The following is a 17,638-nucleotide window of genomic DNA, read 5'->3' as shown; positions in this document are numbered from 1 at the left end:
GCAGGGGGAGACCCCTGGGTGTCACGTGTAAGATTTGAGACGCTGAGATTAGAAGATTTTATCCACGGCGGTGGCTAGAAGCAGAGAGGACCTAGAAGGTAGAGCTGGGGCAGAGGACCGATTTGAAGAAACTGAAAGAAAACATCGACATCATTCGTCTAGAAGGTGAAACTAAATATAGATACGATTAACAAGCAGACATGATCATTTTATGAGCGATGGGGGGGCACAGAAGAGAACAGGAGAGAAAGGAAAGAAAGAAGTAGGATTCAGTAATGTGCAAAGCCTGGCAGCGACAGTCTTCTGTATGTGTGCGAACGACGTGTCACTCCAGGGGACAGAAGGTGATTGGAGACTCAGGCCTGCTGATGGGGGATATCTGGTCCTTGCCTTGGGGGTCAGCTGGGCGGACAGGTGAGCTGGGGCCACGGTGCTCAGTGATGCAGGATGAGAGGACCCCATGGCTGTGGGCACAGCTCTCCATGGGGGCCACAACCCTTCAGCTCAGTGGGAAGAGGGGGAGGGCTTTGCCCTCCAAAATAAAGTCACAGTAAATCCCTGGCAAACCAGGGCAACTCTTTCCGATAGCTCTGCGTCTCCCCTCACTCAGCCCCTGCCACTCGCCACACACAAGCACGCCAGAAAGGACAATTGTGGTCTCATTTCCTGCAGCAGTATATAAAACAGATTAAGGAAAAATAAACTTGGAGCCGGCTTGCACTGGGAAAAGCTTATCTCTTCCCATCACATTTTATTTTTTTAATAGTAGCATTTAAAAAGAGCCTGCACGTAACCTTCCGCAGAGGACTCATTTGAAGCCTCCGAGGGGGCTGCCACACCAGGTACGGACTCTACATGTCACATGAGAGATGGTGGCAATACCTGTCTGCCACGTGACAGGCGTGGTTCATTCTGGAATAAAGACAGGGTCCCAGATCTGATTTCCGTCTTATCTCATCTTTTTAAGTAATTTTCAAAGTGTGGTCTTATATTAAATACGTTAAAACAAATTATGATTTAACGTTGCAAACAATAGCTTGCTTATTAATTTTTAATACAAATATATTAAGCTTATCAAAGATCTCATATACTCTCTACCATGAGCCCGAGGGAATCCAATAAATGACCTCCCCAAGCATGATTTAAATATGGATATAAAATGAGAGGAAAAGCAATGTATGCCTGATAAGAACCTCTGGAATCACATCACAAGAGGGAAAAAAATGCAAGTTTTCTTACTCTGCACATCTCAGGTTGAAAGCTGAGTGGAGGAGGGGGAGGGCGGACATGGTCTGAGGCATCCGAAGCAGGAAATGCAAGAAGCCAGACCTACAACATAACCAGCAGTTGCAGAGCAAGAGCTCTTTACAATGGGCAGCAGAGAATTCCACAGCCTTTGATGACACGCCTGAGCTCAGCAGCGCCCCTGCTGGCTTTGCTCTGCTCTACACCTTGAAGAACGAAGTAGGATCCACAGAAAGGACCCGAGTCCCCCGCCTCCCTACCCTGGGAGGCAAAACTTGGTGAAAACGTGGATCCATTCATTCACTAAATATTGTCTAAGCAGCTCTAACCAGTAAGATGTGGTCTTACCCAGGGAAGAGCTCTGGCACAAGAAGGAGACAGAATTAGAGCAAGGAAGTCTGTGATCAAGGGAGTTGTGAGGCGCTGGGTGTCCAGGGGAGGGAAGGATCAGCACAGCCCAAGGGGACCTCCTGAGGGGATGCAGATGTGAGCTCAGAGCTGTGCCTTCCACTGGTAGTAAAAGGGCTGCTTCATGTTGCTATATTTAACTAATCAATCAGTCCAATAAGTGTGTATGGAGTACCTGAGAGACCCTGAAGAAGTCATGTCACCTCCCTGTGCCTCAGTTTCCTCAATTAAATAATGAAGAGACTGGAATGGAGTAATTCTAGGGGCAAAACAAGTCCCAGACAGAAGTCGGTGGTGTGGATTCGACTTTGTTCCAAATACTGTGTTCTTGATTTCTAATTTAATTCTATGTGGTCAGAGAATTTACTCTGGGCAACTGGAATCTATTTATCCTCACTGAGACTTGTTTATGGCCCAGCGTGTGGTTTGGTATATAATCTGTAGGCACTTGAAAAGAGCATGTATTCTGCTACTATTGGGTGGAGTGTTTTATAATTTTTTTTTTTTGAGAACTACCATACTATTTTCCATAGCAGTTGCACAATTTTGCATTCCTACTGGCAACGTACAAGCGTTCCAATTTCTCCACATCCACATGGACACATTTTCTGCTTTGTTTTGATAATAGCCATCCTAAAGGGTGGGAAGTGTGGTTTCTGATTTGCATTTTCCTAATGAATAGTGAGGTTAAGCATCTTTTCATGTGCTTTTTGGCCATTTGTCGATCTTCTCTGAAGAAATGTCTCATCAAGTCCTTGCCCACTTTTTAAAGATTTATATCTATATACAGATATATAGATTGATTGTGAGCAGGGGGAGGGGCAGAGGGAGAGGGGGAGAGAATCCCAAGCATACCCTGCACTGAGCACGGAGCCTGATGCAGGGCTCAATCTCATGACCCTGAGATCACAACCTGAGCCAAAATCAGGAGTCGGATGCTCAACTGACTGAGCCACCTAGGCATCCCCTTTGCCCACTTTTTTATTGGGCTGTTTCCTTGTTGAGTTTTAGGAATTCTCTACATATGCTGGATATTGATCCCTTATTAGATATGTGATTTGCAAAAATGTTGTCTTATTCTGTGGGCTGCCTTTTTACTGTTGATGGTGCCCTTTGATACATAAAAGTTTTAAATTCTGAAGCAGTCCAATTTGGTTATTTTTTGTTGTTGTTGCCTGTGCCTTTGGTGTCATATACAAGAAATTGTTAAACCCAATGTCATGAAATTTTTCCTTTGTGTTTTCTTCTAAGAGTTTTTTATAGTTTCAGCTTTTATATTTAGGTATTTGCTCCATCTTGAGTTACTTTTTAAAAACAGTATTAAGGGTCCAACTTCATTCTTTTGCATGTGGATATCCAGTTTTCCCAGCATCATTTGTTGAAGAGACTGTCCTTTCCCCCATTAAGTGGTCTTGGTACCCTGGTCAAAAATCACTTGAACATATATGTGACAATTTATTTCTGGGCTCTCTATTCTATTCCAATCGGTCTACATGGCCATCTTTTGCTGGTACCAAATTCTTCTGATTACTGTAAGCTTTGTAGTAAACTTTGAAGTCAGGAAGTGTGAGCCTTCCAACTTTTTTCTTTTTCAAGATTGTTTCATCTGTTGGGGTCCCCTGAGGTTTCACAAGAATTTTAGGATAGAGTTTTCTATTTCTAGAAAAAAATCATTGGGATTTTGATAGAGGTTGCACTCATTCTATGGATGGCTTTGAGCCATACTGACATCTAACAATATTCAGTCTTCTAATCAAAACCATGGAGTGTTATTCTATTTATGTCTTCAATTTTTTTCAGCATTGTTTTATCGTTTTCAGTGTATAATTCTTTCACCTCCATGGTTAAGTTAATTCCCAAGTATTTTATTCTGTTAGATGCTATTGTAAATGGAAATATTCCCTTAATTCCTTTTTGGATAGTTCACTGTCATTGTATAAGAACACAACTGACTTTTGCATATTGATTTTATATCCTGCTAGTTTGTTGAATTTGTTAGTTTTCACAGTTTTTTGGTGGCATATTTAGGGTTTTCTACATATAAAATCATGTTATCTGTGAACAGAGATAATTTTATTTCTTGCTTTCCAATTTGAATGCTTCCACCATTATTTCTTCAAGTACTCTTTCCATTCTGCCTTCTTTCTTTCATCCTTCTGGGACTCCAATGTTGAATCTTTGTTACTGGTCCCACAGGTCCCTGAAATTCTATTCAATTTTACCTTTTATTCAGTTGTTTCCTCTGTTTTTCAAGACTGGGGAGCTTCTATTGTTCTATGTTCAAGTTCATTAATTCATTCCTCTGTCCTCTCCATTCTGTTGTAAAGCACCAGTCTGTTTATATTGGTAACTGTATTTATCAGTTCTTCAATTTCCATTTGCATCTTCTCTATATTCTCTTTAAGATTTTTTATTTATTTGAGAGACAGCAAGAGTCAGAGAAATCACAGAGATAGAGGAAGAGGGAGAAGCAGACTCCCCGCTGAGCAGAGAGCCCAACGTAGGGCTTGATCCCAGGACCCTGGGATCGTGACCCAAACCGAAGGCAGATGCTCAACTGACTGAGCCACCCAGACACCCTGCATCTTCTTTATATTTTCTATCTTGTTGCTGAGACTTTCTATTTTTTCATTTGTTTTGAGGGTGTTCATAATTGCTCATTTAGGCATTTTTATAACGGCTGCTTTAAAACCTCTGTCAGCATCCATGGATTCTCTCCGCCCCCCCCCACCCCCCGGTTAAGATCAAGATGTTCCTGGTTCTTGGTATGACAAGTGATTTTCAATTGAAATCTGGACATTCTGGATATTTGGTTGAAAGTCTGAATTTTATTTAAACCTTCTGTTTTAGCTGGCTTTCTCGGACGTTGCTCCAGTTGGAGAATGAAGAGAATAATGGAGAGAAAACACCTTGTCACTGCCAGGTGGAGATAAAAGTCCAGATTCCCCACTTGGCTTCTTATTTGTACTGGGCTTACACTTTCCGGCAGGTAAATTTCTGCTTGTTTCCTGTAATAGGACTTAATCACTATGCTTTCATTTTACTGACCATTCTGTTATTTAACGTCTCCTTTTTTGGTTCAGAAACATACACTTGAAACCAATATGCTCTATTTGGAAGTCCGCAAAGGGCATTCGTATGTATCAGAGCCGGGGACATTCAAATAACTCTTGGAAGGCATTATGGATGACTATGGTATAACACATCTGTCTGTCCCTCTCTCCATCCCATCTGCCCACATGCTAACGTGTGATGTCGCACATTTAGAAGACAGCTTTTTAACCCAGAGGCTACAGGCACTTACAGAGTCCAAGGAGAGGCTCCAGGCAGTCCCTGAAGTCCCCGCCCCCACCCAGTGTACAAGGTGGTGTGTGTATGCACATTTTTCTCTAGCGACTCAGTGGTTCTTATCAGATTTCTAATTAAGAAGGTGATCAAAGAGCTGAAGAATCACTGTAGCAGATTCAAGAATGGGAACCACAGAACTGCATGCTCTAAATCAGCCATATTGGGGGGCCTTAAATTTAGGGTGTAGGCTGGAGGAGACAGAGACCTGTATGGGTGTGCTTTGAGCTTTCCCTGGATAAGCTAAGAGTTCTGTGAGAATGAAAGGAATGTCTAGGACTTGTGACCTGTGCTCCCTGCTCAGGCCCGGCAAAAGCTAAAAAGATCCTCAAAATGTAAAATGTTTCAACAAAATGAAATGAAAAAGGAAAAGAACACTACAGTGTAATGTAAAAAACTTACATCTAAATAAAAGATGATTACTGAAGGGCAAGAAGTCTGGTGTTTTCCAACCTGCCCTCACCTAACAAGGCACTAGCAAAACAGCCAGTCTAGCCCAGGGTGAGGGAGTCAGCAGCGTGCAGAACTCCTAGGAAAGAAACAGGTTCACTGACAAGACAGCCCAGACGAAGACGGTTGCCCGTGAGCTCTAAGAAGTCAAGTTAGTGGCTAACAAAATTCTTCCAAGAAATAAATGGAAAGGAATGAAAACAGAATAGAGATAAGAGAAAGGAGGAGAGAAACACTGCAAAGGGACCCCAGGACTGCTCTGGGGCAGCGGTCATAATTATTTCAGCTGAGCCCAGTGAGATGAAAGCCTAAACCAAATCAGGGTTGGGCTAAGTGGATCCCTTTCCTGGAGGAGGTTGGCCTAATGGAATCTGTAACCAATTTCTGTGTCTGAAGCTTTTCTCATTTCTGCTCCAAAATTAACCTTTGAAACCCTTTTCAAGTTCTTTCATCCTATTATTTCCAGAGTTTCTAAGAAAAAATATCTAAGAAAACGTCAGTTTCAAAAGGCAGAGAACAGATCTTCACTTTCCCCTCGCCAGGTTACCTGAGCCCTAAGAAAACTCAGGAAGAGAGGCTTTCTGCAGAACGAAACTGGCCTGCTCCTAGGCTCCCAGGTCCCAGGAGCTTGCAAAGCAATGGACATGTCCTGCTTGTCCCTCTGTGTGACATCGTAATTTGTAACAAGACAGATGTATCTTTGGTTTTCATCCTAGTTTCTAACACAGAGCTTCTAAGACCCATGGGAGTTCCTAAGTGCAGCAAGCAAGAAAAATGTCTCTTGTTATGTTAATAAGGTGACTTTCCCAGAAAGTACCTAAGGATGGGGGCTGGTTGCCAGGAAAACCAGCCACATGATTGACCTCTGAGGAGCAAAGAGGAGTTAGAGGCTGAATCAGTCGTGAATGGCCAATGATTTAATCAATCATACCTAGGTAATGAAGCCCCTGTAAAAACCTTGAAGAATGGGGTTTCAAGAGCTTCTGGGTTGGAGATTCGGGTAGAGTGGTGAGCCCTGACAGAGGATGGAAACTTTGTGCCATTTCCCCAGACTGTGCCCAGGCCTCTCTTCCCTCTGGCTGTTCCTGATTTATAGCCTCTTACAATAATAATAATAAACAACAACAACAACAACAATAAGCCCTTAACCTGCGGCATCTGATGCTACTTCTGGGCAGACCTGTCAGAACTGAACTGAATTATAGGACACCTAGCTGGTGTCCCAGAATTGCTTGTTGGCATGGGAAAACCCTTGCCACACACTGGAATTGGCAAGATCAGAGCCTCACTCGGCTAGTAAACGGTCAGCAAAGGTCTAGACAGGATCTGGTCCACTAGCCAAAGGGATATCACATACACATGTTAGCGAAAAGGACAGGACCAGGGTGGGGCTTTTAAAGATCTCAATTCATTTAAAAATCCATTCATTCAATGGGGCGCCTGGGTGGCTCAGTCGTTGCGTCTGCCTTCAGCTCAGGGCGTGATCCCAGCATTCTGGGATCCAGCCCCACATCGGGCTCCTCTGCTGGGAGCCTGCTTCTTCCTCTCCCACTCCCCCTGCTTGTGTTCCCTCTCTCTCTGGCTGTCTCTCTCTCTGCCAAATAAATAAATAAAATCTTAAAAAAAAAAATCCATTCATTCAAGTCCGTCTTTGGAGGAACTTGCTCTGTTTGGGGCACGTGTGTCTCTGTTAGGTGGTGCCAGGAGATACAAAAGGTACACAAGTCAGAGCCCCTTGTGGAATTCCCACTCAACTCGAGGAACCAGACATGCCCACGTGAAATTCTGGGGAGCCATTACAGAACATAACTATTCAACAGAGGAAACACCGTATCACCCCAAACTACAGACCCAAGAGTTGAAGGGACTGGAGAGCGGGAGAATGATCAGAATGACGATTCCTAATAACAATAAAAAAATCCTTGATAGTCTCAAAATACTCGGGCGTTGGCAAAAACCTCTCACACGCCTCATTTACTTCTCCAAACCACTCTATGGGGCAGGGATTATCTTCATTTTAAAAAGAAGAATATTCTATGCAGAGGGATTCGGAGTCTTGCTTCGGGTCATGGGACTCTCACGTGACCCTCCTCACTCTGAACCTGAGGGTTCTCGCCACCCCGCAACACGGCCGGGCACACCGCTGCATTCCGGTTGATCATCAAAACCAGGCAAGAGACTCAGTGACTTCCAGAGCCAAAGAGGAAGTGGGGGGTCAGGCCATGCTTTAACCCCAGGCCTCGGGGCAGGCTTGCTGACGCTGCTCCAAGAATCTTTCGTTTGCCGCTGTCAGGGTCCGAGCTGGGCCCTTCCCTCTGGTACCAGGAGGAGGAGATGCTAAAACAGTTAACAAAGGAAGCTTCTGGAGGCCAGGTAACATCGCAAGAAGACATGAGGAGGGCAGCATGGAACTGGGCCCGAGGGAAGCAGAAGGGCAGAGGGCGGGCCGTGAGGCGGGCTGGTGTGGCCTCAGCGTCCAGGCAGCCCACAGGATCGCGTAAACACCTCTAGATGGCTAGCTGCGTTCCCGCCTCTGCAGCCGCGGGTGTGAGATGCCTCCTCCAAGGGCTCTGCACACAGCGGCGACAACAGAGCCTCACACGAGGAACGAAGCGCAGCAGATGTGCTGGGATGTCCGCACACCGAGTCCTACTAGCGAGTCTCAGCACAGAGCCTGGGATTCCAGCCTGGGTTTAACGACTTGTTCACAGGTCCGCCTCCCCCACTGAACTGCAAGGACTACGCCGGGCCTTATTCAGATTAATAGAAGAATTTAATCAACACATGAAACTGAACAAACTGGACCTGGATCAACCTCAGGGTGACTTTCGACAGGCTCCTGAATGTGTCCACGCCTTCACTCCTTCAGTTTTCCAACGGGAACGAGACTATCTGCCCCACTGACCTCATCTGTCAGGGGCACCAGGTAAGTTTTGAGAAGTAACTTTAAAAAGCCTTATTTATTTATTTTAGAGAGAGAGGGGATGGGGGAGTGGGGGAGAGAATCTCAAGCAGACTCCGCCCTGAGCCCGACGCAGGGCTCGACCTCATGACCCTGAGATCACGACCTGGGCTGAAACCAAGAGTCGGACACTTAACGGACTGAGCCACCCGGGCGCCCCTATATAGGAGCAGTATTAAATGCTTTCTAGACCCACAGAAATATAAAGGAGTCACTCGAGCTCTTCTAAAACACCTTACAGGTGATCCTGGGTTGGACACGTCATATACTTGGGAAATTTCCCCCACGTTATTTTTCTGTCAAAACTTTCACACAGCAGACCCTCTAAGTATTTTCTGCTTCACTGATTCCACTAGCGATTAGCCAGACCAGTAAAGGGAAGTTTTCTCTGAGCGTGCGAGAGAGATTGAGAGGCGCTCCTCTATCAGTCTGGGTGGAGCCGTCAGACAAGGTAAAAAGACAGGAAGAGCCCTGAGCCTTCAGGAATCTCAGTGTTCTTCCTGCTGACCTTTATTCAGTGGTCCAGTGACCATTATTTCAGTGAAAGATCGGGAAGGGGAAGATGGCTATCATTTTTTTAAAAAAAGCAAAAAACCAACACTAGGGAATTTCATTTTTAAGAATCTTATAGGCATTTGTGATTTTTCTCCTCTACATGTGGGTAGCTGCCCCTGCCATGGGGTCAGCCAGCCCCTGGGCCTTCCCTGAGCAACCTGAGGGAGGGCTGGGATCTCCACCGTAGCTCTTCTGCAGACAAGGGCCCCATGGTCCAAGGGGCTCCTGTTCAAGTATCAGGTGTTCCATGTGAAACCACACACAACAGGTCTCCCTGTTGAGAACCCCAACACCTGGACCAGGTAACAAGCACATCAGCTCTCCATCTGGAAGCCACGGTTTGGGGGGGAGGGAGCTCTGAAGGGGTGGAAAGGCCAGGGGAGCAGAGAGCCCAGGGGCATGGACGCTCACTGAGAGGGTGAAAATTCCAACACAGACCCAGTTCTCCCATTTAGTTTCTCGGCACTTACCACTACCATTGTATTGACTGCTCTCCCTCCTCCCCTCCTTCCTCCAAAAAGGAACACCTCCTATGTTCCAGGTCCTTGTACAGCACTGAACTGGTTACCAAGATAACCACAAACCAGTCTCCTGGGCATCAGGTAGTCCTACTATCGGATACCTCATCTTATTGCTTTATTGTGTTTCCCAGATAATGTGTTTTTTAAAAAAATAAATATATGAAGGTTTGTGGCAACCCCATGTCAAGCAAGTGTATGAGCACCATTTTTCCAACAGCATTTGCACACATCATTGTCTCTGTCACATTTTGGTGATTCTCATGATATTTCAACTTTTTCATCATTATTATATTTGTTATGGTGATCTGTGATCTTTGATGTTACCATAGTAATTATTTTGGGGTACCATGAACCATGCCCATATAAGACACATAAAACAAATAGATTATTACATATATAATAAATAAATATTGTGTGTGTTCTGACTGCTCCACCAACTGGCCATTCATCACCACCCCCCTCCTCAGGCCTCCCTGTTGCCTGAGACATGATATTGAAATTAGGCCAATTAACACCCTTCCAATAGCTTCTGTGTGTTTAAGTGAAAGGAAGAGTCACCTGTCTCTCAATTTAAATCAAAAACTAGACATGATTAAGCTGAGTGAGGAAGGCATGTCAAAGCTGAGAGGTTGAAAAAGCTAGGCCTCTTGCACCACAGTAAGCCAGGCTGTGGATGGAAGGGAAAGTTCTTGAAGGAGGTTACAAGTGTTATTCCAGTGAACACACAAATAATAAGAAAGTGAAACAGCCTTACTGCTGATATGGAGACGTTTCGGTGGTCTGGACAGAAGATCAAACAGCCATGACATTCCCTTAAGCCAAAGTCTCACCTAACTTATAGAGTTACCCGTAAGATCCAGCCAAGATAATTAATGAAGGTGGCTACACTGAACATTAGGTTTTCAATACAGACAAAATCGCCTTACACTGGAAGAAGATGTCATCTAGAACTTTCATAGCTAGAGAACAGAAGTCAATGACTGGCTTGAAACCTTCAAGGGACAAGCTGACTCTCAGGCACTCAGGCAGCTGGTGACTTTAAGTTCTGACCTACTACTTAGGGGGAAAAATAAAAGATTCCTTTCAAAACATTACTGCCCACTGATAATGGACCTGGGCACCGAAGAGCTCTGATGGAAACAGACAACGAGATTCGTGTTGTTGTCATGACTGCTAACACAACATCCATTCTAAGCCCACGGATCATGAAATAATTTCCACTTTCAAGTCTTATTATTGAAGAAATAATTTCATTAGGCTATAGCTGCCATAAAGCATGATTCCTCTGACAGATTTGGGCAACGTAAATCAAAATTCCTTCTGGAAAGGATTCACCTATTTCATCTACTCTAGATGCCATTAGGAACATTTGTGATTCGTGGGAAGAGGCCAAAACATCAACATTCACAGGGGTTGGAAGTAGCTGATTCCAACCTTCGGGGATGACTTTAACGGGCTCAAGACTTCAGGGGGGAGTCGCTGCAGATGGGGAGGCAAGAGCAGGAGAACTAGAATCGGGAGTGGAGCCTGAAGATGGGACTGACGGGCTGCAATCTCATGATGAAACCTGACCGGATGCANTCTAGAACTTTCATAGCTAGAGAACAGAAGTCAATGACTGGCTTGAAACCTTCAAGGGACAAGCTGACTCTCAGGCACTCAGGCAGCTGGTGACTTTAAGTTCTGACCTACTACTTAGGGGGAAAAAAAAAAAGATTCCTTTCAAAACATTACTGCCCACTGATAATGGACCTGGGCACCCAAGAGCTCTGATGGAAACAAGACAACAAGATTCGTGTTGTTGTCATGACTGCTAACACAACATCCATTCTAAGCCCACGGATCATGAAATAATTTCCACTTTCAAGTCTTATTATTGAAGAAATAATTTCATTAGGCTATAGCTGCCATAAAGCATGATTCCTCTGACAGATTTGGGCAACGTAAATCAAAATTCCTTCTGGAAAGGATTCACCTATTTCATCTACTCTAGATGCCATTAGGAACATTTGTGATTCGTGGGAAGAGGCCAAAACATCAACATTCACAGGGGTTGGAAGTAGCTGATTCCAACCTTCGGGGATGACTTTAACGGGCTCAAGACTTCAGGGGGGAGTCGCTGCAGATGGGGAGGCAAGAGCAGGAGAACTAAAATTGGGAGTGGAGCCTGAAGATGGGACTGACGGGCTGCAATCTCATGATGAAACCTGACCGGATGCGCAAAGAAAGTGGTTTCCTGAGACGGAATCTACTCCTGGTGAAGACGCCGTGAAGAGCGTTGAAATGACAAGGAAGGATTTAGAATACGCCATCAACTGAGTTGGTAAGGCAGCAGCAGGGTTTGAGAGGACTGACTCCAATTCTAGAAGTTCTCCCATGGGTCCAACGCTATCAAACAGCATCACACACTATAGAGAAATCCTCCATGAAAGTAAGAGTCCATCGATGGCGCAAACCTCATTGTTGTCTTATTTTAAGAAACTGCCACGACCACCCCAACCTTCAACACCCACCACCCTAACCAGTCAGTGGCAAACAGATCACAACTTGTTCAAAGCTCGGACAACGGTTAGCATTTTTTTTAGCAATAAAGTATTCTTAAATTAAGTATATATTTTTCTTTCGACATAACGCTGTTATACACTTCATAGACAAGAGTATCATGTAAACATAGCTGCTATATACACTAGGAAGCCNGGGATGACTTTAACGGGCTCAAGACTTCAGGGGGGAGTCGCTGCAGATGGGGAGGCAAGAGCAGGAGAACTAAAATTGGGAGTGGAGCCTGAAGATGGGACTGACAGGCTGCAATCTCATGATGAAACCTGACCGGATGCGCAAAGAAAGTGGTTTCCTGAGACGGAATCTACTCCTGGTGAAGACGCCGCGAAGAGTGTTGAAATGACAAGGAAGGATTTAGAATATGCCATCAACTGAGTTGGTAAGGCAGCAGCAGGGTTTGAGAGGACTGACTCCAATTCTAGAAGTTCTCCCATGGGTCCAATGGTATCAAACAGCATCACACACTATAGAGAAATCCTCCATGAAAGTAAGAGTCCATCGATGGCGCAAACCTCATTGTTGTCTTATTTTAAGAAACTGCCACGACCACCCCAACCTTCAACACCCACCACCCTAACCAGTCAGTGGCAAACAGATCACGACTTGTTCAAAGCTCGGACAACGGTTAGCATTTTTTTTTAGCAATAAAGTATTCTTAAGTATATATTTTTCTTTCGACATAACGCTGTTATACACTTCATAGACGAGAGTATCATGTAAACATAGCTGCTATATACACTGGGAAGCGAAAAAATTCACTGGACTCTCTTAATCGCGATACTGGCTTTACACCAGCGGTTTGGAGCCAAGCCCGCAGCACCTCTGAGCTGGGCCTGTCCTATGTGATGAGGCTCTGCGGGCAACATCAGCGTAGTGGGAGGAGAACTGGGAGAAAAGCACCCTCCGGCTGGGCCTTAACAGACCAGCAGAGTTCCGCAGCAGATGAAATGTCCTGGTGAGGACCTAAGTGTGACCAGTTCAAGGTGTCCTGGGCAGCAGCAGGAGGCTCAGTGTGCACTGGCCATGGGGAGAGGGGGGAAGGCTAGAAGGGGTACAGGCTGCAAAGGTGGGCTGCACAGGTGGTCAGGAGGCTGGCCTGAGAGGCGGGGATTAGGGACTGTGGTCTGTGGGGAATGGGTGGGGAGGCATGGAGAAGGGTGACTTGCTCCCCTGGAGTGGGGCACGGGTGTAGTGGTGTCCTGAAGGCTGATTTGCACCAGTTAGCGAGAGCTGACTGTTAGAGTGTCATGATTTTTAGGAGCTGGTCGATTCTACACGGGTAGTTTGAGATCAGCCACAGCGCGCATGTTTAGACCGCAGAAATCAGCAAACATCACAAATCAGGTTTTCTCAGAGCTGGTCGTTAAACACTGATGGGCATGCGTGTGTGTGCACGCACGTGTGCAGAGTTGCTAAAAATCACAAGGAAACAGCCTAGCGACAGACAGACTTGGTACTCCCCACAGAACGACACGCAGTCACAGCACACTCACCAGTCTGAGGTTTTTCATCGCCTGGGGAAACATGCCTTGGTGCAACTGTAGTTTGCCCACTTTCATCACCTGCACCCCTCTGACGGGATGGCTTCCGGGGAAAAAAATCCTGGAAGAAACCGGAGGATAAACAGTGTCAGCAGCTCTCACCTTTGCGGTTGGTGTTCCATCAGGAGACCATGAAGGGGAGGGGGCAGACCCTGGCTGGGGGTGTTCCAGAGCTACCGAGAGGAAGTTAGCTGGGCAATAGGGACAGGGAGGTGTCCTCTATGTTAGGAAAGAAAGGACAGGGCTGGAATGTCTCTTTAATCGACACTAGAGAAGGGAGACAAGGGTGGACACCTTTGCGTTCCTACCCGGGGGTGGGGTGGAGAGACCAGGTGCTGAGCTTATCCTCTAGCCTCGTCTGTGAGCACGCAGAACAGCCTTGGAACAGANAAGGGAAAGTTCTTGAAGGAGGTTACAAGTGTTATTCCAGTGAACACACAAATAATAAGAAAGTGAAACAGCCTTACTGCTGATATGGAGACGTTTCGGTGGTCTGGACAGAAGATCAAACAGCCATGACATTCCCTTAAGCCAAAGTCTCACCTAACTTATAGAGTTACCCGTAAGATCCAGCCAAGATAATTAATGAAGGTGGCTACACTGAACATTAGGTTTTCAATACAGACAAAATCGCCTTACACTGGAAGAAGATGTCATCTAGAACTTTCATAGCTAGAGAACAGAAGTCAATGACTGGCTTGAAACCTTCAAGGGACAAGCTGACTCTCAGGCACTCAGGCAGCTGGTGACTTTAAGTTCTGACCTACTACTTAGGGGGAAAAAAAAAAAGATTCCTTTCAAAACATTACTGCCCACTGATAATGGACCTGGGCACCCAAGAGCTCTGATGGAAACAAGACAACAAGATTCGTGTTGTTGTCATGACTGCTAACACAACATCCATTCTAAGCCCACGGATCATGAAATAATTTCCACTTTCAAGTCTTATTATTGAAGAAATAATTTCATTAGGCTATAGCTGCCATAAAGCATGATTCCTCTGACAGATTTGGGCAACGTAAATCAAAATTCCTTCTGGAAAGGATTCACCTATTTCATCTACTCTAGATGCCATTAGGAACATTTGTGATTCGTGGGAAGAGGCCAAAACATCAACATTCACAGGGGTTGGAAGTAGCTGATTCCAACCTTCGGGGATGACTTTAACGGGCTCAAGACTTCAGGGGGGAGTCGCTGCAGATGGGGAGGCAAGAGCAGGAGAACTAAAATTGGGAGTGGAGCCTGAAGATGGGACTGACAGGCTGCAATCTCATGATGAAACCTGACCGGATGCGCAAAGAAAGTGGTTTCCTGAGACGGAATCTACTCCTGGTGAAGACGCCGCGAAGAGCGTTGAAATGACAAGGAAGGATTTAGAATATGCCATCAACTGAGTTGGTAAGGCAGCAGCAGGGTTTGAGAGGACTGACTCCAATTCTAGAAGTTCTCCCATGGGTCCAATGGTATCAAACAGCATCACACACTATAGAGAAATCCTCCATGAAAGTAAGAGTCCATCGATGGCGCAAACCTCATTGTTGTCTTATTTTTAAGAAACTGCCACGACCACCCCAACCTTCAACACCCACCACCCTAACCAGTCAGTGGCAAACAGATCACAACTTGTTCAAAGCTCGGACAACGGTTAGCATTTTTTTTAGCAATAAAGTATTCTTAAATTAAGTATATATTTTTCTTTCGACATAACGCTGTTATACACTTCATAGACAAGAGTATCATGTAAACATAGCTGCTATATACACTAGGAAGCCNCTATATACACTGGGAAGCCAAAAAATTCACTGGACTCTCTTAATCGCGATACTGGCTTTACACCAGCGGTTTGGAGCCAAGCCCGCAGCACCTCTGAGCTGGGCCTGTCCTATGTGATGAGGCTCTGCGGGCAACATCAGCGTAGTGGGAGGAGAACTGGGAGAAAAGCACCCTCCGGCTGGGCCTTAACAGACCAGCAGAGTTCCGCAGCAGATGAAATGTCCTGGTGAGGACCTAAGTGTGACCAGTTCAAGGTGTCCTGGGCAGCAGCAGGAGGCTCAGTGTGCACTGGCCATGGGGAGAGGGGGGAAGGCTAGAAGGGGTACAGGCTGCAAAGGTGGGCTGCACAGGTGGTCAGGAGGCTGGCCTGAGAGGCGGGGATTAGGGACTGTGGTCTGTGGGGAATGGGTGGGGAGGCATGGAGAAGGGTGACTTGCTCCCCTGGAGTGGGGCACGGGTGTAGTGGTGTCCTGAAGGCTGATTTGCACCAGTTAGCGAGAGCTGACTGTTAGAGTGTCATGATTTTTAGGAGCTGGTCGATTCTACACGGGTAGTTTGAGATCAGCCACAGCGCGCATGTTTAGACCGCAGAAATCAGCAAACATCACAAATCAGGTTTTCTCAGAGCTGGTCGTTAAACACTGATGGGCATGCGTGTGTGTGCACGCACGTGTGCAGAGTTGCTAAAAATCACAAGGAAACAGCCTAGCGACAGACAGACTTGGTACTCCCCACAGAACGACACGCAGTCACAGCACACTCACCAGTCTGAGGTTTTTCATCGCCTGGGGAAACATGCCTTGGTGCAACTGTAGTTTGCCCACTTTCATCACCTGCACCCCTCTGACGGGATGGCTTCCGGGGAAAAAAATCCTGGAAGAAACCGGAGGATAAACAGTGTCAGCAGCTCTCACCTTTGCGGTTGGTGTTCCATCAGGAGACCATGAAGGGGAGGGGGCAGACCCTGGCTGGGGGTGTTCCAGAGCTACCGAGAGGAAGTTAGCTGGGCAATAGGGACAGGGAGGTGTCCTCTATGTTAGGAAAGAAAGGACAGGGCTGGAATGTCTCTCTAATCGACACTAGAGAAGGGGAGACAAGGGTGGACACCTTTGCGTTCCTATCCGGGGGTGGGGTGGAGAGACCAGGTGCTGAGCTTATCCTCTAGCCTCGTCTGTGAGCACGCAGAACAGCCTTGGAACAGAAGATGGCCGCTCAATACATGCAGAGTCAATGAATGAAATGTTCACGACTCCCTACAAAAGGCCCTCCTTTTAACTGCCAAGCCCTTGGCATTCATCATAGCCCATATTTCGTATAGGACCTGTGTATTTACTTATTATCTCACTGGATTACAGAGCTTTAATTCTGGCCCCCCCCCCCGCCATCTGTGTTTGCCACGATGTCCTGCATGCAGGAGGAGCTCAATACAAGCTTGACCTCTTTCCCACGTAACAGAACGGAAGAGGGTGTTGTAAGTAGAGCAAAGAATGAGAACTCAGGGCTATGCTCCAGACATAACTTCTGTGTGATCCAACAAGAATTTATTCTATCAGATTCAATAAGATGTGCACAGACTGGCCACTTCTGTCCCCTGCAACCTCTATCCTTAGAGCCTACTGAGTTCCTGCCGTATGTGCAGGATTGTTCCTGGGACTGGGGGCTGTCTAGTTATGAGCTTTCCCCTCAAGGCCCAACAATCCCACCAGATACAAGACAAACGTTCATACCACAGTTACAAAATATGACAGGAGAGGGCATGATTTGGTGCCCAAATGAGGCCTACCTTACCAGATGGTAACACTCAGTTCAAGGTGGTTGAATTACATTGAGAGAATAATGCAAGAATTTTGAAGAGAGAGCTAACGGGTGGTTGGTTGGACCAGGAAAGTTTCTTGGAGGAAGGAAATAGGATGTAAACTGGCTCCCAAGGGTTGGGCAAGCCTGGTGGGATACGTTCAAATTGTTAGCGCGAGCAAGGGCACACTCCAAATGCTGCTTGTCCGGAGACCACAGGTTCTGTCCTAAGAGTCATGACTCACATAGGGCTCGCCATGTGCCAAGCTCTGCCCTGACTGCTTCTCACTTGTGAACTCTTGAAACCACATTTAAGCTCTACTGTGTAATAGAGAAGAGCGAGATTTACCAGGAGACACATCTGTTCTCTGGTAAGTGGACACATGTCTCCACACCATTCCCTCTCCCTGAACCTCAACTCTTCCCCACACGAAACGTGATATAGAAACCCCTTTCATTTGTGCTCTTCAAAAAGTGGAAAG

The 17,638-nt window shown here is 46.1% G+C and overlaps 1 protein-coding gene across 3 annotated transcripts in view; it reads right to left on the bottom strand.

Annotated features, from left to right (window-relative positions):
- SMYD3 (SET and MYND domain containing 3) overlaps nt 1-17,638 on the bottom strand; it is a 699,034-nt gene that overhangs the window by 9,827 nt on the left and 671,569 nt on the right. For all 3 annotated transcript variants that reach the window (XM_034666622.1, XM_034666623.1, XM_034666624.1), the window contains one exon: nt 16,127-16,235. In XM_034666622.1, the coding sequence (XP_034522513.1) occupies nt 16,127-16,235 (109 nt within the window). The remainder of the gene's footprint in view (nt 1-16,126; nt 16,236-17,638) is intronic.

Source organism: Ailuropoda melanoleuca, chromosome 8 (genome assembly GCF_002007445.2).
Source record: "Ailuropoda melanoleuca isolate Jingjing chromosome 8, ASM200744v2, whole genome shotgun sequence".
NCBI lineage: Eukaryota > Metazoa > Chordata > Mammalia > Carnivora > Ursidae > Ailuropoda > Ailuropoda melanoleuca.
The sequence above is the reverse complement of the archived record's forward strand: the minus strand, read 5'-3'. Positions and strand labels throughout refer to the sequence as shown.